At 42.0% G+C, this 25,726-nt stretch overlaps 2 protein-coding genes across 4 annotated transcripts; both read left to right on the top strand.

Annotated features, from left to right (window-relative positions):
* Window positions 1-1,112: 1,112 nt before the first annotated feature.
* On the top strand, window positions 1,113-7,447 carry arf3a (ARF GTPase 3a). Its single transcript, XM_088993061.1, has 5 exons — window positions 1,113-1,171; window positions 2,957-3,133; window positions 3,213-3,323; window positions 4,592-4,716; window positions 4,804-7,447. Exons 2-5 carry the CDS (start codon window positions 2,986-2,988, stop codon window positions 4,963-4,965), a joined length of 546 nt encoding a protein of 181 aa, XP_088849187.1. The 5' UTR covers window positions 1,113-1,171; window positions 2,957-2,985; the 3' UTR covers window positions 4,966-7,447.
* A 3,981-nt stretch (window positions 7,448-11,428) lies between these two features.
* On the top strand, window positions 11,429-25,647 carry LOC148902912 (receptor tyrosine-protein kinase erbB-3-like). 3 transcript variants are annotated; one of them, XM_088993032.1, is made up of 28 exons: window positions 11,429-11,608; window positions 13,625-13,779; window positions 13,946-14,132; window positions 14,966-15,091; window positions 15,181-15,243; window positions 15,406-15,524; window positions 16,250-16,391; window positions 16,476-16,589; window positions 16,673-16,790; window positions 17,664-17,737; window positions 17,849-17,939; window positions 18,064-18,263; window positions 18,366-18,498; window positions 19,070-19,163; window positions 19,435-19,592; window positions 19,690-19,746; window positions 20,463-20,604; window positions 20,692-20,811; window positions 20,895-20,993; window positions 21,089-21,274; window positions 21,343-21,498; window positions 21,582-21,657; window positions 22,194-22,340; window positions 22,407-22,504; window positions 22,585-22,761; window positions 22,833-22,904; window positions 23,871-24,186; window positions 24,260-25,647. In XM_088993032.1, exons 1-28 carry the CDS (start codon window positions 11,530-11,532, stop codon window positions 24,997-24,999), a joined length of 4,239 nt encoding a protein of 1,412 aa, XP_088849158.1. In that variant the 5' UTR covers window positions 11,429-11,529; the 3' UTR covers window positions 25,000-25,647. The 3 variants fall into 3 exon arrangements, with proteins under 3 accessions (XP_088849158.1, XP_088849164.1, XP_088849149.1); XM_088993038.1 differs by having other exon boundaries at window positions 18,064-18,266; window positions 18,372-18,498; XM_088993023.1 differs by having other exon boundaries at window positions 18,064-18,266.
* The last annotated feature ends 79 nt before the right edge of the window (window positions 25,648-25,726 follow it).

Genomic DNA, 25,726 nt, shown 5'->3' with positions numbered 1-25,726 from the left:
AGGTAGAGCGGATTCATACTGCAGCGCAGGAGTTAAAGGACAAATGGTGGCTATAGAGAAGGGATGGATAACGTGTGCACTGTATAAATACCAGCCTCACAACATCTGCTTCTCAATTCCCGTTTCATTTTTGATGTGGGACATGGCCGGGAAGGAGAGCGGCAGAGAAAACACGAGGAGGCAGCTACCCAGAACATCAAAGCCCCTGCCCTCAAGATGCAGGCCCTCATTAGTTCAGCTAGCAGGAGCCACCAGACTTGTGATTGTGTTTGCTGGGGTTCACGCTGGCAAACACTTCAGAGGAGAGCTTCCTTTAAGTCATAACTAGCCCCCCCACCTCCTCTGCCACTGCTGCCACAGCCCATCATAACCCCCTTGTAACCTTCACCAAAACTCTCGGCTCACACAAAACCCACCGTGAGCCCCCTGCTATCCGCTCCACCCCGTAATCTGGTGTGCAGCTGCAAACATCTGCTCCCCACTTTATTCCCGTGCCTTCAGCCGCCGCATTGATAAACACATAGCGCGCCTGCTAGCAGGCTCCAATTTCTTCCTCCTATTTGCTATCTGCTTGACTGCGTTCAAGATTGACTCGAGTGGTGTCTGTTTTGTAGCATATGCCGGTTTGAGAAGGAAAATTGATTTTGACATCAGTCACGTACAATGAAGAACTTGAGCTCAAAATGAAAAGTATGAATGTGGTTTTTCCCTAGTATTCAAACAAATTAAAATGCATTAGAGGTTGTCAGGAACAGCTACTCACCAATTTCATTGTATATGTAGGAGGAGTCGTACGCATCATATTTCAGTACACCTTACTTATTTATTAAGACGATCCCAGTGTTAATTATTAAAGAAATGTTGCTTTAGGATTCATTGGAGTGCAATGTAACAGCAAGTTTGTTTGATGATCATTTCTTGGGAAATTTGTGCCTGTGAATAGCGGAAGAGATGTGTCAAATTCTATGGGAAAATAAATATTACTGTTTGTCATCCAGTTGACAAAAAAAAATCATTACATTCGTAAATTAATATTCGACTTCCTGTTGCATCGCTAAGAGTGCGAGTCATTATCCAAATACCGCGATATTTGTAGATCTTTCATCGCGAGACTTGAGACGAGCCTGACCCTCTGCCTCCATCCAGCTGGCTGACAGCCTCCAGTTGACGGGTAAGTGGAAATGAAATACCCGCGGCAAAATGCGTCATCATGAAGACAAATTCGTGTGACAACTGTTCCCACGTTATTCTGACGTACAAAAAGATTTTTAGCTCATCCACATGATTGAACTAGCATCCATTAATATCCGAAATGAAACCGACCGGTGTGCTTTAGTCGTGCGTGACTCAATGCGGCGATTGCAGCACACACACGCACGCACGCGCGCAGTGCATATTATTGGATATATAATAATACTGCAATTTAATTATGAAACACGAGCGTTTAATATGTGCCATTCGAACACGGTGCCTGCCTAATCATCATTAATTTAGATCTTGAGCTCTGGCGAGCCAATTGATTAGGTACACACAGCTCTATACGTACTGTAGTGACAGCAACATACCGCAGCACACTAAGCATCATGAGTCTTTGTACGGTTTCGTTTGTAACGGTACCTTTTTATTTGTCTCCTTCAAGACAGCAAGCTGTTCTGTGTCATTTAAAGCATTTAATCACCTCCATCGATTTGCAAGGTGGTAGCGGTGGTGGACCCCAAAGAAATCTGGCAGGAGGGAGGAGCAGGGTGTATTTGACAAATAAAGATGCCAGAAAAAAAATCTCAAACAACAGAGTCATCGGAACAAAAAGGTCCAAAGTAGCAAACAAAACCATGACAAAAACGTGACTAAACAAAACAGACAAGAAAAAACAAACCTGACCCTGAATGGTCGTTCCAGGATTCCTTTTAAATACAACTGATTAAAGTGAACAACACCTGTGCAGCTGCAGGCGAGGCCCTACAGGGCCACCTGTTGTGAAACGTAACAGGAGAAACTTGTCTGATCAAAATCATTTGGTCATTATCACATATCTGTTAATCCATTTACTAAGTTTCGTATTACAGTATATGCATATATTGGAGCTTTCTTTTGATGATGAATAGTGAACAATCTTTAAAGCAGAATTTATATTCACAAATTAGTCATTCACACACAGAAAAAGTAGAGAAAACAAAAAAATCTTTCACAAGCAACATTGCATTGTAGTTTCCATACTTCTAGAAATGGCCCTGTTCTTTGTAAAGAACAACTAATGGCGCGTCAGGCTGCCGCTGCTCACCCGCAGGAAAAAAGTGTTCTTATCCTGTGCCTGTAACGTGCCCTTGAGAGTTTTGATTATTTTTAGAGTTATTATTATTATTATTGTATTAGGTTACCACAGTATACATTCTCAGAAGCTGAGAAAGGAGTGGAGTACAGAATACAGAATGCAGTATTCATCTGTCTCTGAGAGGAAAAAGAATAGCACAATATGTGCACTGCTGGCCCAGTGACAAATGAAGTAAAAGGTGAATATAAAATGGATGCTGCATTTGTTGATAGAGTTACCGTTGATTTAATACTGCCATCAGGACTTCAAACAAGACCAATTCAAACCTTCCATCTGCTATGCAGGCAGCGTGCCTTTGATCATCGTGATCTTCGTTTCATTTGTGAAAACCAGTAGCTTAAAAAGTGGCCATTTGGCACCATTCCATGTAAAAATAAAATAAAAAAATATTGCATTGTGACTGATGTCTCTATCATGCTGCTCGTGTTCAAAGCCTTTTAGACGTCCTTCGCCTTCCAAGGTGAGAAGCACTTTTACTGCTTTTCTTCTGAGGTGGTACTGTTGTGTAACAGAGTCACAGTGTCCCCACCACATGTTTTCTTGTGCGGTCCAGACATTCTCAATGTGTGGTTCACGGTTTGTTTTGCTTTTCCACGTGGTATTTAAGAGTTTCTTTTGTCGTAGTCCTGGTGAGGAGTGGTCCGCTGGTCATCATGGGCAATATCTTTGGAAACCTGTTGAAGAGCCTAATAGGGAAAAAGGAGATGCGGATTCTTATGGTGGGGCTGGATGCCGCTGGAAAAACCACCATTCTTTATAAGCTGAAGCTGGGCGAAATCGTTACCACCATTCCCACAATTGGTGTGTGAGGCCAGAACCATAGTAAAAACAGCGAACCGTGAATTCAGCTTGTTTAATTGCGTCGTTTCTCTTGACTCAGGATTCAACGTTGAGACAGTCGAGTATAAGAACATCAGCTTCACCGTGTGGGATGTGGGTGGTCAGGACAAGATTCGTCCCTTGTGGAGGCACTACTTCCAAAATACTCAGGGTAAGTGTCCATGATAGTTTTCCATTGCTCATATTTTAGATTAGATCATTACAACTGAAGGCCAAATCGCATTACACCTGGCCTATGGAGTTGAGCGCCATCAAAAATCTGTGTTACCTCTATTAACTCATTCACTACCAGACGTGCAAAAATGTGTCCACTCCAGTGCCGGGTTTTTTGTCATTGTCACTTAAATTCCAGGACCCACAGATATTCAGTTTTAGGACTACATAAACATTCGATATAGCGTTAGAAAGAAGATGAAAGAAGAGGGTCTAAGGCTTAGACCCTCTTTTTTCATCAGAAAAAAACAGTTAATTCCTAAATTTTATAAGAGTCGGAAGTTATATGAGCTTGAAATGAGGGTGGCGGTCCAAAATACAATGCAATACATACAGTAAATATTGGTTTATATAGCACTTTAACAACAGCTGAAGCTGGAACAAAGCACTAACATCGAAAAAAGTGAAATGCCGCCCCTTGTGGAAAAGAAAAAAAAAAACATTGCCAGGGGCCATGGCCAGCGCTTTCTCGGTACAGAAGCATGAAAGAAATAAACCCAAACACATTTGAGAATGGACGCAATGCCATATTTTCAATTCCCAAAATAAATTCATGAATGGCAGTGAATAAGTTAATTTGCTTTCGTGGGCCGAATAACATGATGAGGTGGGTCGGATTTGGCCCCTGGGCCTTGACTTTGACACCTGTGTTCTAAAATGTACTTTGAAAATATTTCCGCAGCCCCAGTATGTATCGGCCAAGCCTTGCTTTCTCACTTGCAGAAAGAAAATACTGGAGCTGTGCTTTAAAGCAGCCCACAAATATAATCAACACAATTTACAATAAATGCAATTTAGCAATAGTGACGTCTTTATACTGATACTCCCGTCTTCATGAATTTTGTGTGGATTGTATGGATTATTTGTGCTCCATGTATAGCTCTTTGTATAGTGTTATGGTTGTTTAAAGTGATCTAGTAATGCAGTTCAGACTATTAGTGACACAGTCTGAAGACGAACCAGACAAAGTGTTAAAAATATATTTAGAGAAAGACCAAAGTACCAACATAGTATAAACAGAATTCACTGGGAACAAGTCAGGGTAACCAGATCTGAAAATTAAGAAAAATACATCGAAAAGCATCTCATGGCCTAATATATCCAACCTGGACATCTAAGATCTTGGAATATACATTGTGCTCAACATTTCACTGTTCTATATTGTTGTTCAATGAGACTGCACTCGCTCTCATTATGTCTGTGCAGGTTTGATCTTTGTGGTGGACAGCAACGACCGCGAGCGTGTGAATGAAGCTCGAGAGGAACTCATGAGGATGCTGGCCGAGGACGAGTTGCGGGATGCCGTTCTTCTGGTCTTTGCCAACAAGCAGGTACAGTATAGGCTTGCTTGTGCTTCTTTATTGGCACTCGATGGCATGATAGATCACAGAATAAAATGGCCCTTTTGTTTTGTACAGGACCTGCCCAATGCCATGAATGCGGCGGAGATCACAGACAAGCTGGGCTTGCATTCCCTGCGCCACCGCAACTGGTACATTCAAGCCACCTGCGCCACCAGCGGCGACGGCCTTTATGAAGGCCTGGACTGGCTGGCGAATCAGCTGAAGAACAAAAAGTGAACGGCAAGTGGGGACATGCCAGCTCCAGGTAGTACTCCCTTTGGATGCATTGAGTTCGCATGGAGAAGCAGTGCTGACAAGCCCCTTCCAGGTGACTCTATGGTCTCCAAAAAAAACTTCTCTTGTTCTTTAGGTTATTGACTTCATTTATTGATTTGTTTGAATCTGCTGTGAGAGTCTTGAATCATGTGCGAACCAATATTACTGAAGTATTTTTACTTTCTCAACACTGGACGTATAACTTGGGTTGTACAATGTGAATCATACCAAGTACAGTAAAGTCTCGTTATATCGATATTCAAGGGAGTCCGAAAAAATATCGATTTAACCGGGACTATCGATATATCCGACCCTGTTTGCATGTAATTTTCTCCGTGCGTGCATAGAAATAGTATCGATATAACCGGGACTATCGATATATCCGATATCGATATAACGAGACTTTACTGTATGTATAATGTTCCTGAACTGGCATATATATTTTATCTCCTTTGTCGTCTCTAGGATTTTATCATGTTCTCAACATGTGCTGGCGATATTCATGTTTCCCAACTCTACTGTAAGTGGAGGTGAGAACAAAAGTTCCTCATTCTTTGCTCATTCTTTGTCCAAACAGTGCAGCGCATCAAAATAAAATACTGGTCTATAAGGCGCAAAGTGACGTTGATTGTCCTTTAAAGGACAACCGACACAATTTTTTGTTTCCTAACTGACATCAGAAAAACGTTTTATAGCATCTCAAATACCCAAAACACGCAGGCTGATATTTTTAGTCAAATGAAAAACACCAATAAAAATGACTTAGTGTCCCAAAACTCCTTCAAAATTACCCCGGAAATGCTGAGTTTCAGGAGGTCCCGCCCCCTTGTTGGTGACGTCACGCCAGGACGTTTTGCCTTGCTCTTGAGTCAAAACAATGGCTTCAGATTTGGAGAAGATGCTTTCTTGTTACTCATCCAGTTATGAATATCATTCAAATAGTTCTGAACAGGAAAGCATAAATGTTTGCAATCGATTAAAGAAGTCCTTCCTGTATCATTTTGAGGCGTCTGGACTCAAATGTAGCTCCCTGAAAATGCACAAGAGGGCGCCCAAGCTCCATTGGAAATGGGCTGATTTGTCTGCTGGGAATTTGTTTCAACGAGTATCAAATAGTAGTCTTGGTACAACACACAACGATTCACCATCACGTTATGTATGTGTTTTCCTTCTAATTTCGCCATCACCACGGACCAACACGAAGTTTTCAGACCAAACAAAGTACCCAAAATGTATTGTGCGTCGCTTTCTCAGTCAAGGGCGTTCCAGACGTGACGTCACGTGATGTCAGGCATTGTCATCAACTCGAAAACAAGACTTCCTGAATATTCAACGCGAGTCTTAAAACGTAAAATATAGCTATATGCCGTGGAATCTTTGTAAAATACGCTCGGTAGAAGTCATTTGAAGTGATTTTACAAATTATGGACACAACTTGCCCGTAGGCGTCGGTTGTCCTTTAATGTGTAAACTGAGTGAAGTGTTGTCGCTGTATAGTTGCAGGAGGCACAGTCAGCGCTGTGCATATCGAACAACATGCTGCTAGTGCTTGGTACAGCCACCCACGGATATTGATTGAATGTTTACTATTCAGCTCCAGTGGGAAAGCAGCTGCAGCATATCTTTCAAACATCTGTAATCAATTCAATTTAATTTGTCAACAATGTGTTTCTTTTTTTGCACTTGTGGTTGGTTATACCTTGAAATAAAACCACCTACACTGTTACAATAAAGAAGGAGGGACAAATTATTTTTTTCTGATTGATGGATCACTTGTTTTTGTTTTGTCCTTAATTTGTTAAACTTGACATCAAATCAGGGGTAGGAGCACGAGGAGGCATTTTAATACTGGACAAGACTGTAATCAGCAATAACATGTCTTTTTGTTTCATTATTTTTGGAAAGTATATCAGGTGATCAACCATTTTTCTATACAGTACCAGCATCAATAATGACTGAGTGTATATACTGTGTGCAAGATACTCTTTATTTCATTAGTTTTTTTGCAAGTATCATTTACATCAGACATGTCCAGCTCCAGGAGGGCCATTGTCCTACCTGTTTTCCATCTGACCGGGCTGCAACACACCTGATTCAGATGATCAGCTCATCAGCCAGCTCTGAAGCAGCATAAAAACGGTCCTCATGATTTGAATCAGGTACGTTGCTCCAGGGAGAGCTGGCAAACAGATAGGACAGCGGCCCTTGAGGACCGACTTTGGACATCCCTGATTTACATGGTCCGACATTGCCACTGGTTGACTTCAACTTCAATAGAAGGCTTGTCCATATAAATGTGTCCCTTTCTTTAAACAACACTTTTTGTCAAGACTTTATCCTGATGACAAAATCAAAAACATTTTTTAATTGTAAGAATGAGAGCTGAGACTACAATGTTCAGTTTTAGTCATCGTAATCAGTCACCTGATCATTAAAGAGAATGAACACGTCTTCGTTTCACTTGATAACTTTGACACTCGTTCATTCGGATGGTTTTGCATTTAGTAGTTGTACTCATAGGGCGATCGAGTGGTTAGCACACTGGCTTCACAGTGGGGAGGTCGCCGGTTTCCCTGTGTGGAGTTTGCATGTTCTCCACGCTTCCGCGGGGGTTTTCTCTGGGTCCTCCAGTTTCCTCCCACACTCCAAAAACATGCATGGCGGGCAGATTGAACACTTCAAATTGTCCCTATGTTTGAGAGTGACGTTTGTTTGTCTTTGTGTGCCCTGCGATTGGCTGACAATCAATTAAGGGTGTCCCCCGCCTCGTGCCCGAGGCCAGCTGGGATAGGCTCCAGCACCCCCCGCGACCCTTATGAGGAATAAGTGGTATGGAAAATGGATGGATGGAGTAGTACTCATGCTGAGATATCAGTGTTGACAGCAACTAAGAAGCTCTTTAAGTGATAGAAGATCTACAGAAGAAGAAGTATGTCATGCGTCTTAGCATATTTGACAATAAAGCTGACTTTGATAACTTCGACTACCAATTCAATTTTGGGGCTGAAGGCAGAGGGCAGCCATATTACATTGCTTCTGTGACCGACCTGCTTTTTTTCCATGAAAACTATTTTGTCAGTGCTTTTTTATTCCCAAATTTCTCTATGAAGTAATCAGGGCCTCACAGATACAGTATCACACTTTACCGGCTACATCCACCATTTTGTGAATATTAGCTCAGTATCTCAGCAATTGTGACTTACAGAATTCAAATTTACATTTAACAGCATGTCCTTGATGTCTTCATTTCATTGTTGACCATTCTGAAGACATCTTTTCCTTTTGGCTTTTCCCTTCAAGGGTTTTGAAAACGTGATGTAAGAAAATCATTCAGTCGTACTTTAGTAACACTTTCAGTCTGTGGGGTCATTTCAGCAGCAAGGATTGATTGTTTTATGTATTCGTCTGCAGTAGGCCTCTAGTGATGTTTTGATTTGAAGGTCAGTAACAAGTAATTGGTGAATATGGAGCTTTTCGTTTCAGTGGCGTTTGGCACAACATACTGCAGCTCCACTCGATCTAGTCTGATGAGAGGTTGGTGTATGGACGAGTACGACTGTGTGTCTCCAGGGGTGTGACAGCAGTATGTGAGTCAAAGCTGCTCTCGGGGCCACCAGCTCTGCGGCCCCCTGCAGGATAGCTACAATAGTCGCCCCAGGGCAGATGCCATAGCTGGGATTCCCACCCGTAACCGGGACGCCTTCGCCCAGGGCACAGACACACTGGCAGCAGCACCACAATCAATCCATCAATCTTTGAAGGGAGACATAACTGCAAAAGGCCACGGCAGTCACCCCCACAGCTCGCCTTGGAAGGGGCCACCGGGGAGACAAGATGACACACCATGACACCTCAAAGTGCAGAGAATCATCAAGGACGCCCGCGTCAACTAGACAACAACCAATGTAGAGCTATTTTGCTGAAGACAAAAGTTGCATTGTCTTCATCACAATGAATATTTTTTTTTCATTTTCACCATCTGATCAAGTTGAGCTGTTTTCAGCCTTGTTTACGTTTGAACTGCTCAGGGTTTTAATGTGGCTGTCAGGGGTGTTGGAGGAAGTGAAGGGGTTTCAACTTCATCCTCAAGATCTTCAGACTTTGTCTCCTCCTACTGGACAATGGGGAGGTTGATTTCTTTTACAAAGTGAAACCATAACACGCTAGTACTGTAATACTCACTGACTGCCATTGACAGATGAATATTCATGAAGGAATAAATGAAGTTAGCCTAATGAGGGACTACAACATTCAAATACCATGCACAATGATGTTTTTTATCTTTTGTGTTCAAAAGGGATGCTTGACGTGGCTGTAAAATGTATTTTAGTATAGTAAGTATTTTAGTAGTAGTAAGTATTTTAGAATATCAGTTGGTAATGATGAACTGGTCCACTCGGGCAGCGGGATTGGATCACATTCAGTGATGCTATGAATTTGGGTGTCAATATGTGTTTGTCTCTATGTACTCTTCAACTGGCTCTCTTCAGGGATGGTTAGTTAGTTAGTTAGTTAGTTAGTTAGTTAGTTAGTTAGTTAGTTAGTTAGTTAGTTAGTTAGTTTGCTATCTAGAGCATTAGGTAGCTAGTTAACTAGTTACATGGTTGGCTGGTTAGTTGGTTAGATTGTTAGTTTGTAGTTGGTTAGTTAGTTATTTAGTTAGTTAATTAGTTAGTACGTTATGTAATTCATGAGTGAGTGAGTTAATTGGTTGATTAGTTAGTTAGGCAGTTAGTTAGTTAGATAACTAGCTAGTTAGTTAGTTGGGTTGTTGGTTTGGTGGTTGGTTAGTTAGTTAGTTAGTTAGTTAGTTAGTTAGTTAGTTAGTTAGTTAGTTAGTTAGTTAGTTAGTTAGTTAGAATATAATCCACCCGTGTCCCACCAGTGGATGACTGCCTTAGCCCGTAGGTCTGACAGTGCAAGGGTGGTGGTCACATCCTTCTCGTTTGTATTCTACATGTTCTCTCTATGCCTGTATGTGTTTCTCTGGGTACTCAGAAGCGGTTCCCACAAAAGAAGACAATGATATTTTTTACAATAATTTATTAAACTACAATGCAGCAGGTGGAACCTCCTTCCGACCCCACCTACTATTGTCACGTTTGAATTTGCGACCAACAGGTGGCACTGTAGAGCCCCGCCTGCAGCTGCACAAGTGTTGCTCGTTTTAATCAGTGGCAGTCAAAAGGACTCCCGGCACGACCATTCGGTCTTGGGTCATTGCTTCGCTTTAACCTTGAACCAATAACCCAAAACATTCATATTAATTTATTTTGTAGCAACACACAAAAACTGTCTGCTGTTGCATGAACTCGTCATTTATTTGGCATTTGTCCAAATTGTGGAGAAACATGCTTTGCTGGGCCTTCATTGCAGTCACTTTCACCTGTCGTTGTGCGTAGGTCTTCACTTTTTCTCCAGTCAGTAAGACTAAAATCAGGGAGAACAGAAGAATGAACAACAGGACATACCATTTTTGTTTGCGAGGTTAGTGTTTCTCTTTTTTTGAAGCCCTCTGGCAAATTTTTGAAGTCACATAAAGTTAGCAGGAACAATAGCAAATTATCTATCCTGTGGAGTATCAAATTTAGATACATTTATTTTCACTTTACAGAGACTTTATATCCAGTAAAAAAAAAACGATGAGCTCAGTATGATTCACAATTTGTCAATAAAAGATACGCAGGTTCGCCTCGCTGTTTCATTCAGTGTGCAGTCAAGTTAAGGAATCTTGACTAATTTGAGACTGCGGTCACAAATGACGCCTGTTATGGGGCTGAGTCGTTGCTTAATGTGACAATGCGAGCATTGTAGCCGGCTGCTCCATGTGCATCAAAGAGGTGATTAAGTTGCAGCCTGCAACGTGGACAATGCTGCTTTTTACAACAGGAACAGAGTAGTCACTTAGTGCACTGCAGCAGTACTTTGACAAGCGCACCGCGGTATGAGACACATCGAAGGGGTTTATTGTGTTTACGATAATAAAAATGCAAAGGTTTTACTTTGCGGTCTATTTTTTTTACGTGTACGCTGCTCATCAGAAAAAAAGGGGGAATTAGTCTGAAAGAGCCACATAGACACTTTGTTTTGTCTGCTTGACATTTTTCCAATGAAAAACAGACAATGAAGTGCAATTGTTTTGTATTTATTTATCATTCATGTGGCGCTTAGAAATTAAATGTATTATTATTATTATTATTATTATTATTATTATTATTATTATTATTATTATTATCACTTATTCGTGACAGTGATGTCCTTGGAGTTAATAAATGAAATCACATGAAAAAGACGGATCAACGTCTGATTGGTGGGAAAATCCATGTCCTGGCCAACCACATCATCCCATTTCTGGGAGGGAAGTTCCTGCTAAAAATAAAAAGCCATTTGTTGGCTGTTTTTATCAAACCAATTGGTGCTTTTATCTGGCGTTTTTACTCATTCGACCGTTAACAGAGGGAAGGAGAACTGGATGAAGTCAAGTGCGCATTAGGTTTACTGAGACTGACGTGGTATGTGATCAACATGAACCAGTGGCTCGTCATTTCAATATCTGTGACATTGCTGTGGAGTCAACAAGCAAAGTGTACTGAAACGCATGATGGTAAGTGAGCAATCATTGTTTTACCTTTGAACTAACAACTTTGTGTGCGTATTCTTTCCTAGAGTACTTTTTGTGCTCTCCTCGTGACCTTCTTTGTGCTGTTATTGCTCATCGCAAATTTAGGGTATTCATGCATACTGTACTGTACTTTTAAGTCACTGCGCATGATGAATAGAAGAAATATACAGTAAATTTCTCATTCATTCACTGCCAGGCGATGTGTAAAAATGTGTCCACTCCATTGCCAGGTTTTTTTTTGTTATTGTCACTTAAATTCCAGGACCCATATAATACTGAGGTTTAGGACTACTTAAACATTCAATGCAACGTAAGAAACATTAGACTCTCTTCTTTCATCAGAACCAAATACTTAATTCTGAAAAAAAAAAAAAATATATATATATATATATATATATATATATTTCTACTTTCATTCCTTTCATCACTTTGCTGTTGTGAAATGTAAATTTCTCCACTGTGAGTCTAATAAAGGCATATCCAATCCAATATGGGTCTGGAGTTGTATGAGCTTGAAATGAGGGTGGCTGTCCAAAATACAATGTAATAGATACATACTATTGGTTTATATAGAGCTTTAACAACAGCTGAAGCTGGAAAAAGAACGCTAACATGGAATAAAGGGAAATGCTGCCCCCTGTAGAAGGGAAAAAACATTGCCAGAGGCCCTGGCCAGCACTTTATCAGTACCCAAACGAGAAAAAACAAAACCCGAGCAAATTCATGAATGGCACTCGACGTCATATTTTCAATTCCCAAATAAATTCGGGAATGGCATTGAATGAGTTAAGGAAATAGTTGGAGTATGTAGGGATGTGACGGGTCTAAACAGGGTATTTTTAAGGCAGTATTGCAGTATTGAGGCACTGTCTTCTTATTGTGTTTTGACATCTGTCAATACGTGTATGAATAAATAATATTTTTTATCAATGATGATACAAATGACATGACAATAAAGTCTTCCATATCCAGTCTGTTGAGAAGCACCCCCACTGCAAGGATTTTCGAACCTATCCCATCGATGACGACCGGAGATATTACTTTTCTCAATTGATGCTTGTTTGCGCCGGAAAGATTATATCTGGTCGCTAAGAGATTGTTAGCATACGTCTTCTTCCGTTAATGATATTTCCCTCGATGCAAGCAGAAGAGACGAACGACTCACACACAAGCCATTGTCTTTGGCGATGATCTCAGCAGCACAGCCTCTCATGTCAGGCATACATAAAGCGTATAGAGCCCCATGCACATTCACTGAAATACTGTCATTGCACAGAGAGGGACAGAAGGAGACACTGTTCACATTTATAGCTTCACCACAATAAGAACTTTGTATGAGAAAAGCCCTTTCTCTTTGACCCAGAGTCGTCAATTCCATCAGTTTGAGGCCTGGACTTCTCAGTGTGTCCGAGTTATGGACAAGAAACCATTTTACTTTTCAGCCTATTGTAAAACAAGCAAAAGCGCTCACAAAAAATACGACACTCATTTGGTGAAGATCAACACTAAATGGGACCCACACTTTCTGGACACTTCTGTGTTTGATGTCAGGGGGACTGAAAAATTGAACTTGGTGGATGCCAAACAGTTTGTGTCCGTGTATGTGTGTGTGTACGTGTATGCATTTTTTTGACAGTGTAGTGTTTATAGTCAGTCTGTTTTTAATAAATGTTATATTGTCAAACTAAACACTGTTGTCATTGCTATAGAGAAGTGGTTCCGCAGCTAATTTTCATGAATACCCCCACACTACCCAATGAACACTACAGAACAATGGATGGATGTTTACATATAGAGGTAGCAGTATCTCAGTCAATAAAGGTTTGAAGATGGAGAAAATATGGGACTTGGAGCGGACTGTGAGATCTTCTCAGTGCCCTTGGGCAAGACATGACAAATACTTACCTCTCCCAAACTCTTTTGGTCAGCAGTGCTGTTTGCTTCGTTGTTTTTGGTGCTGTAATCCACCTGTGTCTTTGTCTCTGGTGTGTGTGTTAGTGGTGTGTCTTGGTACCCAGAATGGACTGAGCTCCACAGGCTCTCAGGAGAATCAATACAATCTGATCAAGGAGCGCTACGACAGCTGTGAAATCATCATGGGAAACCTGGAAGTCACACAGATTGAGAGCAACTGGGATTTCTCTTTCCTTAAGGTAAGAAAACAACATCCACCTCTTCAGCCCACTCTTCTCCTGGATGACAGGGTTCATTTATCCTTCCTTCTGCTGACCATGTCCAGAAGACAGAAGGACCAACCGTAAATCAAGCTACCCTATGTTTTACTATTTTGTTTCACGAAACTCTTCTACTTCCTTGCAGACAATCCGTGAAGTGACAGGCTATGTGCTCATCGCCATGAATCACTTTCAGGAAATTCCACTTGAGCAACTGCGGGTCATCAGAGGAAGTAGCCTTTATGAAAGGCGTTTTGCGCTTTCTGTTTTCTTCAACTATCCCAAGGACGGGTCCAATGGCCTGCGGCAGCTTGGCCTCGCGAATCTGACAGGTGACAACAGATATGGTGGAACACTGCAGATATAGGAAACTTATTTTTAAATATGATCACTAATCACTAATTTTGAAATACATACACATTGTCAGTTAGAGTTTTATTTGATGGCTTTAGGATATAGTTTCATTAGGTATTTTTGCAAAACACTCAAATTCTAAAACCTTTCAGCAAAATTGCAAAACATTGTTGTCTTGGAGAAGCAACCACCGGTAAGTCTTCAGACCTTTGTAAAAAATGATATTTTTGGATCACACAGTTACACACAAGCCGTCACATTAGTTGTCAGAATGGTGTGAATAAAAGGTATAATTGTGCATAGTTCTGCATGGTGTGTGTAGATCATTTTGAAAGTGACGATAAAGCAGTGAGTGGCATGTTTCAAAATGTCAACCCCAGTACAAAGCAGTGTTTGTGCTTTTAGCTCTGCAAAGTATGAGAGTATGACAGTAGCAAAATATATTAATGTGAATATTCTTGCATTATCTGTGCACATGCACTTCTCCAGTGTTTATATTCAAATATTCATTGTTTAAAGGGTTCAAAAACACCGTAATTGAAGCTAACAGTTAGCAAGTTAATGGTGTTAATTTAGCTTAAATTTAGTGGGTCATTCTCAAGGTGGGGTTGTACAAAGTATAATTTTCATCTTGAAGCATTTGTTTTGATGAATCTATCACTATATGCCAAACTAATGCTAATTACGAGTGAGTTGGATTTAATATCATTCCTAATTAACATACTGGTCTTAAGTTTGTGCTCGCAAGTCAAAGCATTAAATTGACCATTGATAGTTTGTATCTTGAAAAACGCCCGCTCTTTTCTTGCAGAGATTTTGGAGGGCGGAGTTCAAATAATTAACAATAAGTACTTGAGTTATAGTCCATGGGTCTATTGGCAAGATATAATCAGAGACAGCAATGCTCCTGTTGACATCTACTACAATGGCCAGAGAGGTTTGGAGATCTCTTTTAACAAATGGACTGGTTTAGTGATGTGTATTGTGTGCTTAGCGGTTTTCCTTCTGTCCCTTCCGTTGTCTCAGGGCCCTGCCACAAATCTTGTGGGGATTATTGCTGGGGGCCAAATGAGAAGCAGTGTCAGATCTGTGAGTGCACAATCACTCCCATTCTCTTTTTAGCCTTGTCGCTGACCTTCTGCATGTTCTTCCACTTTCACTGCATTCTTCAGCTCGTAAGAAGGGCATAGCTTTCATATAAAAAAGCGGGACACACTCCTGTCAAGTCTTGGCTCCCCCTTTGTGTTTCAGTGACCAAGACGGTATGTGCTCCTCAGTGTAACGGTCGTTGTTTTGGGACAAGCCCCAGGGACTGCTGTCACATTGAGTGTGCAGCGGGATGCACGGGCCCACTGGATGTGGACTGCTTTGTAAGTGTTGGAGTCACTACCTGGGAATCAGACAATTAGGTTGAAATTGTATAGTTAATCCCATTCTAATTGTAGCCATGTCTTGCCTCCTGGTTCAGCTGCCAGAAACCGAATGATGGAAGTTTGAATCTCAGTTTCATCTCAGAAGTATGACTTTATTCTCAGAATCCTGACCTTAATCTCAAAATTCTGACTTTAAAGTGAGGATTCTCATTTTAAAGAATGAGAATCCTGTCATTATATGTTCATATTTAATGTGGTGGGCCAAGGAAAGAAACAAATTCTACTTCTATGATGCCTACTAAAACCCGTACATTTTTTTTTAAAATTACAGTAAAGTCTCGTTATATCGATATTCAAGGGAGTCCGAAAAAATATCTATATAACCAGGACTATCGATATATCCGACCCTGTTTGCATGTAATTTTCTCCGTGCGTGCATAGAAATAGTATCGATATAACCGGGACTATCGATATATCCGATATAGATATAACGAGACTTTACTGTACAGAATATTGTTTGAATTTCCTTTTCATCAAACCCCTTATTACAGTAACTTAAACTGTAAATGAAATTAAATATTATTCTTGACTTCTTAAACAGTCATAATTGCCCTCTGAGGGAGAAAACTGAGTTTAACGCCCCTCCTGTAAATCGCAAATAAATGTGATTAGCCAACTTCACACATACACACAATGTATGTGATCCATTTGTGTTTGCATAGGCATGTCGCCATTTCAATGACTCTGGAGCCTGCGTGCCACAGTGTCCACAAGCGCTCATCTATAACAGGCAAACCTTTCAGATGGAGATCAACCCTGATGCCAAATATCAATATGGATCCATTTGTGTCTCTCAGTGCCCCAGTGAGTATATTGTGGTGTAGTCCCTTCATACCAAACCAAATGTCATTTATTGACTCTTGACACAAATCTTATTTGGTCTTGCAGCTCATTTTGTGGTGGACGGTAGCTCCTGCGTGAGCGCCTGTCCTCCAAACAAGATGGAGGTGGAGAAAGATGGACACAGACGTTGTGAACCCTGCTCCGGACTCTGCCCTAAAGGTTTGACTCAGACAAATACTCTACTTTCCTGGTGCGCATAAACCTTTGTCATCTTTTGACTGTGTTTTTCTGCCTCTTGACAGTATGTGAAGGCACAGGTGCAGAACACAGGCAGACTGTGGACTCCAGTAACATTGACAGCTTCATTAACTGCACCAAAATCCAAGGAAGTCTTCATTTCTTGGTCACAGGCATTCTCGGGTATGTCGCAATGTGTTTCCTGGACGAAGTACCAGGTTGTGCAGAATCTGGATTGGATTGGATTGGATTTGCCTTTATTAGTCTCGCAGTGGAGAAATTTACATTTGGGATGGGAGTTTTGTTTTGTTTCGAGTGGGAGTGTGGCAAAAGAGATGTTCAGTTCACTGAGGGGGAGCCAAGACAAAGAGTAGGTGGTAGGAAAGTAGGTGATGGAGAAGACTATATGAAGTGTGTCTGAAAAGACACAGGATTGCTGTCACAAAAGAGATGGAATGGGTTTCAACTTCAAAGTACAGAATGCATGTTTGCCCTTTTGAAGAAATCGCCCTGGTGTCTTTGCTGCAGCATGCCAATGATTTTCTCGGTCAATACTGGAAGCTCAGGTGTTGTGAGTAGGCGCCATCTGTTTTTCCACAACCTCTTCCACACTGAAGCAAGCAAGCGTCACAAGATCTTTTTGTAGACATTCTGCTTGATCATCCAGCCCACCTTGAATAGAAAACTCTTAGTATGCACTTTGACTTTGAGCTTTTGTGGCTCCAGTCCTGGAACTTCTCTCACACTTCTAGGATTGTTGCACTGCAGAAATTGCAGCCAATGGAGTGTTTTGAAGAGTCAAGGCTATGGATGCAAGTATTAGACAGAACGCTAGCAACGGGGTTTGTCATTTCATTTTCCACCAGAATAGGCCGTCAGGTTGTTCAGCTTCACAGTGCTTACTCATAGATTACCCAAATGGAAAACATATAGCGAAACCTTATAAACAGACACAAATTAAGTTAATAGCCCTGAAAACAACATAACAAGTATCAAATTAAATAATTATGCTGTATCAGTAAAAAAGGAGTTTGTATTTCTGTTTGGTTTCTTCAGAGATGACTTTAAGAAGATCCCACCACTGGATGCTAAGAAGCTTGAAGTGTTCCGCACTGTTCGAGAGATAACAGGTACACTGTCTCTTACATGCGCTGCCATCATGTGTCGAGAAACAAACCCAATACTGTGTCAACAAAAAACATTTGTTGTGGCCACCACTGGCATCTGTGTTGAATGAGCAGATATCCTGAACATCCAGTCGTGGCCAAAGGAACTCAGTGATTTATCCGTTTTTTCGAGTCTCACCACCATTCAAGGGAGGTCACTTCATAAGTAGGTCTAACGATAATCGTTTACTGCTACACACTATTGTAATTGTTCTGCATATGAGTGTCCACAGAACAGTCAAACAACATTGGGTATCTTCAGAATGTTTCCTCTCACCTGTCGATCACAGGCGCTTTTCCCTGATGGTGATGCGCATCTCCACCCTCACCTCGCTTGGTCTGCGCTCTCTCCGAGAGATCAGCGATGGCAGCGTGTACATCAGTCAGAACGCCAAGCTGTGCTACCACCACACTATGAACTGGGCCAAGCTGTTCAGGGGCCGTCGGCTGCGAGTCAACAGCATCAACAGCAACAGGCCATTGGCGGAATGTGGTGAGGTCGGCTGCGTTGGTCTTCTTCAATCTTGCTTGATTCATTTGGGGGAAAAAAAGTTTGTGTGTTTGTTCTTATTTGTTGACGGAATTGACGCAGTTGCAGAGGGTCATGTGTGTGACCCGCTGTGTTCAACTTCTGGCTGCTGGGGCCTGGGACCCGACCAGTGTCTCTCCTGCCGGAACTACAGCCGAAATGGCACGTGTGTGGACAGCTGTCTTTTTGACGCTGGGTCAGTATCCCATTGCGGTAGTCGCAACACCTTGGGGTGAAATTTCATGTTTAACATGCACAATAACCCTTAATTTGCATCAATTGTGACCTCTGGTAGTAGTCTGTCTCAACTGTCTTTGGGCAGGCCAGTACAGGGTGGTGGACACCCTGTACTGGTTGCCAGCCAATCACAGGGCACACAGAAACGAACGACCATTCGCGCTCACACTCCCACCTAGGGACAATTTGGAATGTTCAATCAGCTCACCATTCATATTTTTGAAATGTGTAAGGAAATCAGAGGAATTGAACCGAGTAGCTCTGCATTGTGAAATCAGCGTGCTGACCACTCGACTATCAGGCCATCAAGATGTACAGTCTTCTTCAAAAATGTTTTGTGAGGGCAGGCAGGCACTTAACAAGAAAAAAAACAGTAAATTCAACACACCTTCAGCGTATCTGTAAATGTTAAACAGGCTACTGCATGTTAGGGTCAACCTGAAATTTCTGCGTAAACTATCACATATTTTGGGAACAGTGTGTGATAGCTAATATTGTTGTTGAACTAACTGTCACTTTTGTGGTCTCAGATCTTCAAGAGAATTTGCAAGGTCTGACGGGGAATGTGTTCGGTGTCACTCGGAGTGTAAACATCTGAATGGGAAGGCCAGCTGCACAGGACCGGTAGGCACTTCTGCTGGATAGCCATCAATGCAGCAAATTTTGAACTAAAAAATTTGAGTCCCTCAAATGTTTTATGAAGTCCCATTTCTTGTTGCTTGATTATTGTTGTACTTGTCACATACATCACAAAAATTCAAAGCAATAAATGAAATTAGTGGATTTCGAAGCAAGATGATGGATTATGTCTAGTTATCAAATATGATTAAAAATCTGTGCTTTCCAACCGCACCTTAGTGCACTGCTTTTATCCCATTTTGTCTATCTTTTTCAGGGAGCGTATGAATGTGCAGAATGCGCCAACCTCCGGGACGGTCCATACTGTATGTCCTCTTGCCCTGCTTGGGTGAACGATGGCCAGCGGGGGCTCATCTTCAAGTATCCCAATAAGGAAGGTCACTGTGAACCATGTCATAAAAATTGCACACAAGGGTGAGACTGCACATACCGATGTGTTTATTTATTTAGATTTATGTTTATAATTATCAAAAGAACCTGGCATAACTAAAACGATGCATGGACATTCCAGGTGCACAGGCCCAGGACTCAGTGACTGTTTGGAGACTGTGAGGCTGGCTGCTAGCAGGTGAGTTTCTGCTAGCAGGTCCACGTTGGCCATGGAGCCCCTTTACATTTGATTTTCATTGTAAAATGAAAGGTGGTGACTTTGAATAAAGTCTCAACAGTGACATTGTGTCAGGAGTCAACACATTTGGTCTTTTACGGAAAGTAGAGCATAGTGAGGCTGTTGTGGAATATTTTGGTTCTACTCAAATAAGTTAACCAGAAAATTGAACTAAATAATGTAAAAACAAACGGGTTAGGGTTGTTGCGTAAAAAAATATGCAATTTTAATTTGTCAAGTGGTTGCACCAAAATAAAATCACCTGGCTCCATATACAATTTTTCAAGTGGGTGCATTGTTTTTTTAAGTCGACGGTCTTTGTAAGTAATGTCATAAATTTAAGTATAAAAAGACAAACATTTAAAAATGCATCTCAAATCCAAATGAGTGTGTTTTGTGGAAGGTCTTGATGTACTAAATCATAGTAAATTCAAAATGTTTTGTCAGTGTAGATGCATACAATAATGTGAGCTACTCTTGGAGTTGTGTGTAACTAACTCATCTGCAGCTGCATGATACCCACAAGAACATGCCTTTGATCATATCTGGTCTCCTTGTTGCTTCTGCCACATGAACCCAATCATGACATCACTATCCAACTTTCCTTTGCGCTATTTCTGAGCCTTTTTGCCTCATGTCTCCACCCTAACGTCTCACCCCCTCTTTTCGTTCTGAAGTGGCCAGATCACAGGCATCGCCTTAGGTGTGCCAGCTGGCTTGATATTCTGCCTAGTGTTGTTTTTCTTGGGCATACTGTACCACCGAGGCCTGGCTATCCGCCGCAAGAGAGCCATGAGGAGATATCTTGAGAGCGGAGAGGTGAGTCGGTTGTATGAGTAGCCGTCATGTTCCTTTGCATTGCTAAGTAGATACACTCTCACGAGGATTATTCTTGTGTCTTGGCAGAGTTTTGAGCCATTGGGTCCAGGAGAGAAAGGAACCAAGGTTCATGCCCACATTCTGAAGTTAGCGGAGCTAAAAAAGCTCAAAGTCCTCGGTTCTGGTGTCTTTGGCACAGTACATAGGGTACCAATTAACTTTTTGTCATTTGGAGTAACGGTCAATGAATGAAGACTATAGGAATGCAGCTGCATGTTTTCATTTTCAAGGGGGTTTGGACTCCAGATGGAGAGACGGTGAAGATCCCAGTGGCCATCAAGACAATCCAAGACAGCTCAGGCCGCCAGACCTTTACAGAGATAACGGATGTGAGAATCATATGTCAACAATGGTTTTGGCTTCTCTGGCAAATTTTGATTTGACCACGGGAGTTCAACGGGTGGTTTCTCCCTGCCCTCCACAGCACATGCTGTCCATGGGCAGCCTGGACCACCCCTACATCGTGAGACTTTTGGGCATCTGTCCGGGGTCCAGTCTGCAGCTGGTCACCCAACTCAGTTCATTGGGCTCCTTACTGGAGCATATCAGGCAGCACAAGAAAAGCCTTGGCCCCCAGCGCCTGCTCAACTGGTGTGTGCAAATAGCCAAAGTAAGCTCACATTCAGTCTGCTTACCACATCCAGCTTAGCGCACAGTGGTGACGTATTTTCGTGTCAGGGGATGTACTACCTGGAGGAACACCATGTGGTACACAGAAACCTGGCGGCACGCAACATCTTGTTGAAGAACAACTACCAGGTTCAGATCTCAGACTACGCCATCGCAGATCTCCTTTCCACAGATGACAAGAAATTAATTCATACAAACATCAAGGTGGTTGAGTGTTTCTAATCAATAGTATTTTGTTGTCTGCAAACAGCATCCCAATGCCTGCTATTTATGTGTTCCTTGTGCAGACTCCGATCAAATGGATGGCTCTTGAAAGCATCTTGTTTAGAAAATACACTCATCAAAGTGACGTGTGGAGTTTTGGTGAGATGATTGATCAATACATTTTGGACTCTTCAGTATTGACACTATTAAAAAGTCAGTGACGTGCAGTCAGTGGAGGCAGGTGAGGCAGTGCCTCACCTGTCATCATGGAAAGCTGTCATGGAAATATCAAATGAAAAAATAAATTAAACAGTTAGATGTATTTAGTGATTTGTACTTTAAAGTTCTTGTCCATTTAACTTCACCGTTTTAGGATTTTTTTCAAAATCGCTGAATTTACCGTTCAAATACTAAGTAGAGACGAGCGGTGACGTCATTGATGACGTCAGTGCCTCACCAGCCATGAACCTCACCGCACGTCACTGTAAAAACTTAATTCAGACATTTGTTTTTCATTTATTTAAACAAGATACATTTATTAACCTGGAAATGTGAAAAGAGTAAACACTGTATGGTACCCGTTAATGGACACAGCATTCAGTGTTTTTACCACAATTTCAATTGTCCTGATTTAGATGCTTTCAACAAAACAAAGCAAATCCATCGCTCTCTCTTTCTCTCCCTCTCTCGCACAGGAGTGACAGTATGGGAGATGATGTCTTTTGGGGCAGAGCCTTATGGATCAGCACAGGCCCAGGAGGTGCCGTATCTGTTGGAGAAGGGTGAACGTCTGTCACAACCTCACATCTGCACCATCGACGTCTACATGGTCATGGTCAAATGTGAGTTCTACGAATGCCCATAAAATCCAGTGTACGGATGGTGAAAGGGAGCCGTTTCCCTTTCAGGTTGGATGATCGATGAAAATATAAGGCCCACCTTCAAAGAGCTGGCAAGTGACTTTACACGCATGGCAAGAGACCCACCCAGATACCTTGTGATCAAGGTGAGACTCGCATTATTGGACTGCGGAACCCTTTGAAATTCTCAAAGTCTGTCTTATTTTGTTTATTTTTCTTTCTGCAGCTCGATAGAGAGGACAATAACTCACGGGATGCCCATCAGAGAGATTCGGACAGAAGGCTGCTTCACACAGATTTTGTGGACGTAGATGAGGACATCCTGGAAGAAGGTTTTGCTACACCTCCTCTGCAACATTCGCCTTCATGGAGTATTGCTCGCTCAAGAATGAACTCGTATAAGGTCATTGAACACATTTTATCATGGCCTCTATTATCGCCAAATAATCAAGCATGTTCCTAATCAAATTGTAGAGCAATGCCTCTCATGTCGGGCCTGTTGGATATCTGCCGATGACTCCAAGTCCTGCAGAAAGCTTCCGTCAGGTTGGGTGTATGCACTCGTACAAACACCCACACACGCACACCCACATACACACACATACACATACACACACACACACACACACACACACACACACACACACACACACACACACACACACACACACACACTCACACAAATATTCTTCATACACAGACTCGTAAGGACTGACCTAATGGTCCTCACTTGTCAAAAATGTCCTCACTAAGTACGGTATAAAATTATAGTGGTCCTCAAAAGAATAATCACACAAACACACATGCACACCAACAACCTCACACACATATTCTTCACACACAGCCTTGTGAGGACTGACCTAAAGGTCCGCACTTGTCAAAAATGTGCTCACAACGTACGGTATAAAATTATCGTGGTCCTCAAAAGAATAGTCACACAAACACACACACACACACACCCTCACACACATATTCTTCACACTCAGCCTTGTGAGGACTGACCTAAAGGTCCTTACTTGTAAAAAATGTCCTCAGTATGTACGGTATAAAATTAGAGTGGTCCTCACAAGAATAGACACACAAAAACACACACAACAGACAATCTGTCAGAAAAAATATGATACCTTTATACTTACAGTATATCTATAGTCTCTTCATTGTTTGATTTGGTGCAAATATAACAATGGGGCGCTTCTTCCTGTTTGCTCATTGATATTTGTTGTAAGACAAAGTGAGATGTCTGTAATTGGGATGTCGACTGCTGCATGAGGCAGATGATTGCCTTTTCCCTTGAGACCAATAAATGAGTTTACATTCGAGAAAGACCCCATTATCATTTGATGCTAAATCAGATACCGGCTACAAATGTATTTATTATTAATGATTTTCTTTCACACTTCGTAATCATGTGAAAGTAAATCTCAACTTTTTTTCTACCATAGTATGCTGGGAATGTATGGGTACTTCCATTTCCCCTTCAAGATGTCCAATGACCTCTCCTTTCGTTTCAAGTTGCGCTTCCAAAAGTACCGCCGAAGCTCGGTCCGAACGCTGCCTGAATGGGGCGAGGTCAAAGGGTGTGTCAGGGAGGCACAGTGGCGTGATGAAAGCTTCAGGACAGGCGCCCCGCACAGGACACGGCTCAGCTCTGAAAGGACTGCGCCTCATGTATCCAGCGGCAGGCACAGAAAGTTCTCCACGGCATCCAGTCCATCTTCATACAAGGCGTGGACATCCGGCGAGAAGGAGAATGACAAAGAGGAGGAGGCGGCGGACGCAGACCACTATGGTTATGTCCTTCCTGGATCACACAGCACTCCAGAAAAAGGTAAAATGCATCATCTGAGAGATGTAAGTGATTTGATAAATCAGACACTCCCTGCTTGTGTCATGCTTTACAGCTGTAAAAGTCACGCTACTGTTGGACAAGGTGAAAAAATTTGCTCTGGAGTATGAAGTAATGAGCCAGAAATTTGATACTGCTCTTCACTCGGCCGACGACAACTTCTCATCGCTGGCTCATGAAACGCCACCTTCTCCTACTGCTGTCACTCTATTACCAGCCCCTGCAGAAATATTCCCGCCGGTTCTAGCCACGGAGGATCAGCTGGTAAATGACAACCGCGGGGACCCCTTAGTAGACTCCACAGACAAACTGGAATTGAGTCGGGAGAAGCAGATCCAAGCTGTGGAGGGCCATATGCCGGCACCTCAGCGGAAAGGCAGGTACGAATATATGGATATTAGATGCTCTGACTCAACCGAGGAAGAGGTGCCGGTGCAGAGGAGATATGAGACATTTGCATCATGTGAGGAAGAGGACGTTAAATTAGGAGATGCACAGCACACAGATAATCAACAAACACTTTCGGGGAATGTCGGGAGCTTGCAGCAGCCAGATGTGGTCGCCCCAAAGGGAGAGAGACAGTACGAGGATATGGCTCTGTTTGAAGGCATAGGCAGTGGATGGGACCAGAAGCTGCCAGCAAAGGGAGAGGTAGGCAATGGCAGGTACGCGGGGATTGAGGGATACATCAGAGTGTGCGCAGGCATGGGCGAACCTGGCAGCAGTTCATCGTTTGACAACCCCGACTACTGGCACAGCAGACTTTTCCTCAAGCCAGATGCCGTACGTACGTAAGCATGTGGATGCAGTCGAGCGGGTTGTTCTGCAGTGTATGCTTTACGAAGATATATTTGCAAAGGAGGCTGACCCAAAAGATGCATCCTACTGAATCCCTCACTGTAGCAATGTTTTATCCCGAAAGAGGAGTTTGTAAAAGTGATTGACAACTTTGTCAGACAAGTACAAGTTTGCAAAAGACAAGTTTGCTTGCAACGAAATGGTGAACATTTGGAACACATCTTGGGAAAGCCCTAAATTGACTAAAAAATGACAGAAATCGCTGAAACTCCGATGAATGGTCTTCCATAAACGAAATAATGTGTGGTTGTAATTTGAAATAAATAGCTTTTTCATCAAAGCCACAATTGAAATGTTCATTGGTACGCATCTTTTTGGGTCACCCTGTATCAGAAACTGAACCAAAAGTCAAGTCTCATTTTCTGTGTGATGACATTGAGCAGGCACAGAAGAGTGGTTTTTGCAGAGATGTGCAAACAGCATTTCTGTTCATTGCCATTTTTGTGCCTTCCAGCGAATGAATGAATCATGGCTGTGTTTTTAGAAGTCATACTGTAGATAGTTTCACTGATGCTGTACATAGCAATGTCAATGGCTCTTTTTTTACGCTCTTTTACCATGTATTTGTTCAATAAAACCAAAATAATGACATCCAGAAGAATATTTCTTACTATGAATGTGTGGATTCATGTTAACCTCATAAAATTGCAATATTAGTTCCTAT

Source organism: Hippocampus bargibanti, linkage group LG01 (assembly GCF_051943395.1).
Source record: "Hippocampus bargibanti isolate YZ-2025 linkage group LG01, ASM5194339v1, whole genome shotgun sequence".
Lineage (NCBI taxonomy): Eukaryota > Metazoa > Chordata > Actinopteri > Syngnathiformes > Syngnathidae > Hippocampus > Hippocampus bargibanti.
Note: the sequence above shows the minus strand (reverse complement) of the source record. Positions and strands in the feature narration are given on the sequence as shown.

Coding starts and splice junctions, on each gene's coding strand:
- arf3a (XM_088993061.1), top strand. CDS start 2,986: ATGGGCAATATCTTTGGAAACCTGTTGAAGAGCCTAATAGGGAAAAAG. Junction 3,324..4,591: donor CTACTTCCAAAATACTCAGG/GTAAGTGTCCAT, acceptor ATGTCTGTGCAG/GTTTGATCTTTGTGGTGGAC. Junction 4,717..4,803: donor TGGTCTTTGCCAACAAGCAG/GTACAGTATAGG, acceptor TGTTTTGTACAG/GACCTGCCCAATGCCATGAA.
- LOC148902912 (XM_088993023.1), top strand. CDS start 11,530: ATGAACCAGTGGCTCGTCATTTCAATATCTGTGACATTGCTGTGGAGT. Junction 18,499..19,069: donor AGCTGTCTTTTTGACGCTGG/GTCAGTATCCCA, acceptor TTGTGGTCTCAG/ATCTTCAAGAGAATTTGCAA. Junction 21,499..21,581: donor TAATTCATACAAACATCAAG/GTGGTTGAGTGT, acceptor TTCCTTGTGCAG/ACTCCGATCAAATGGATGGC.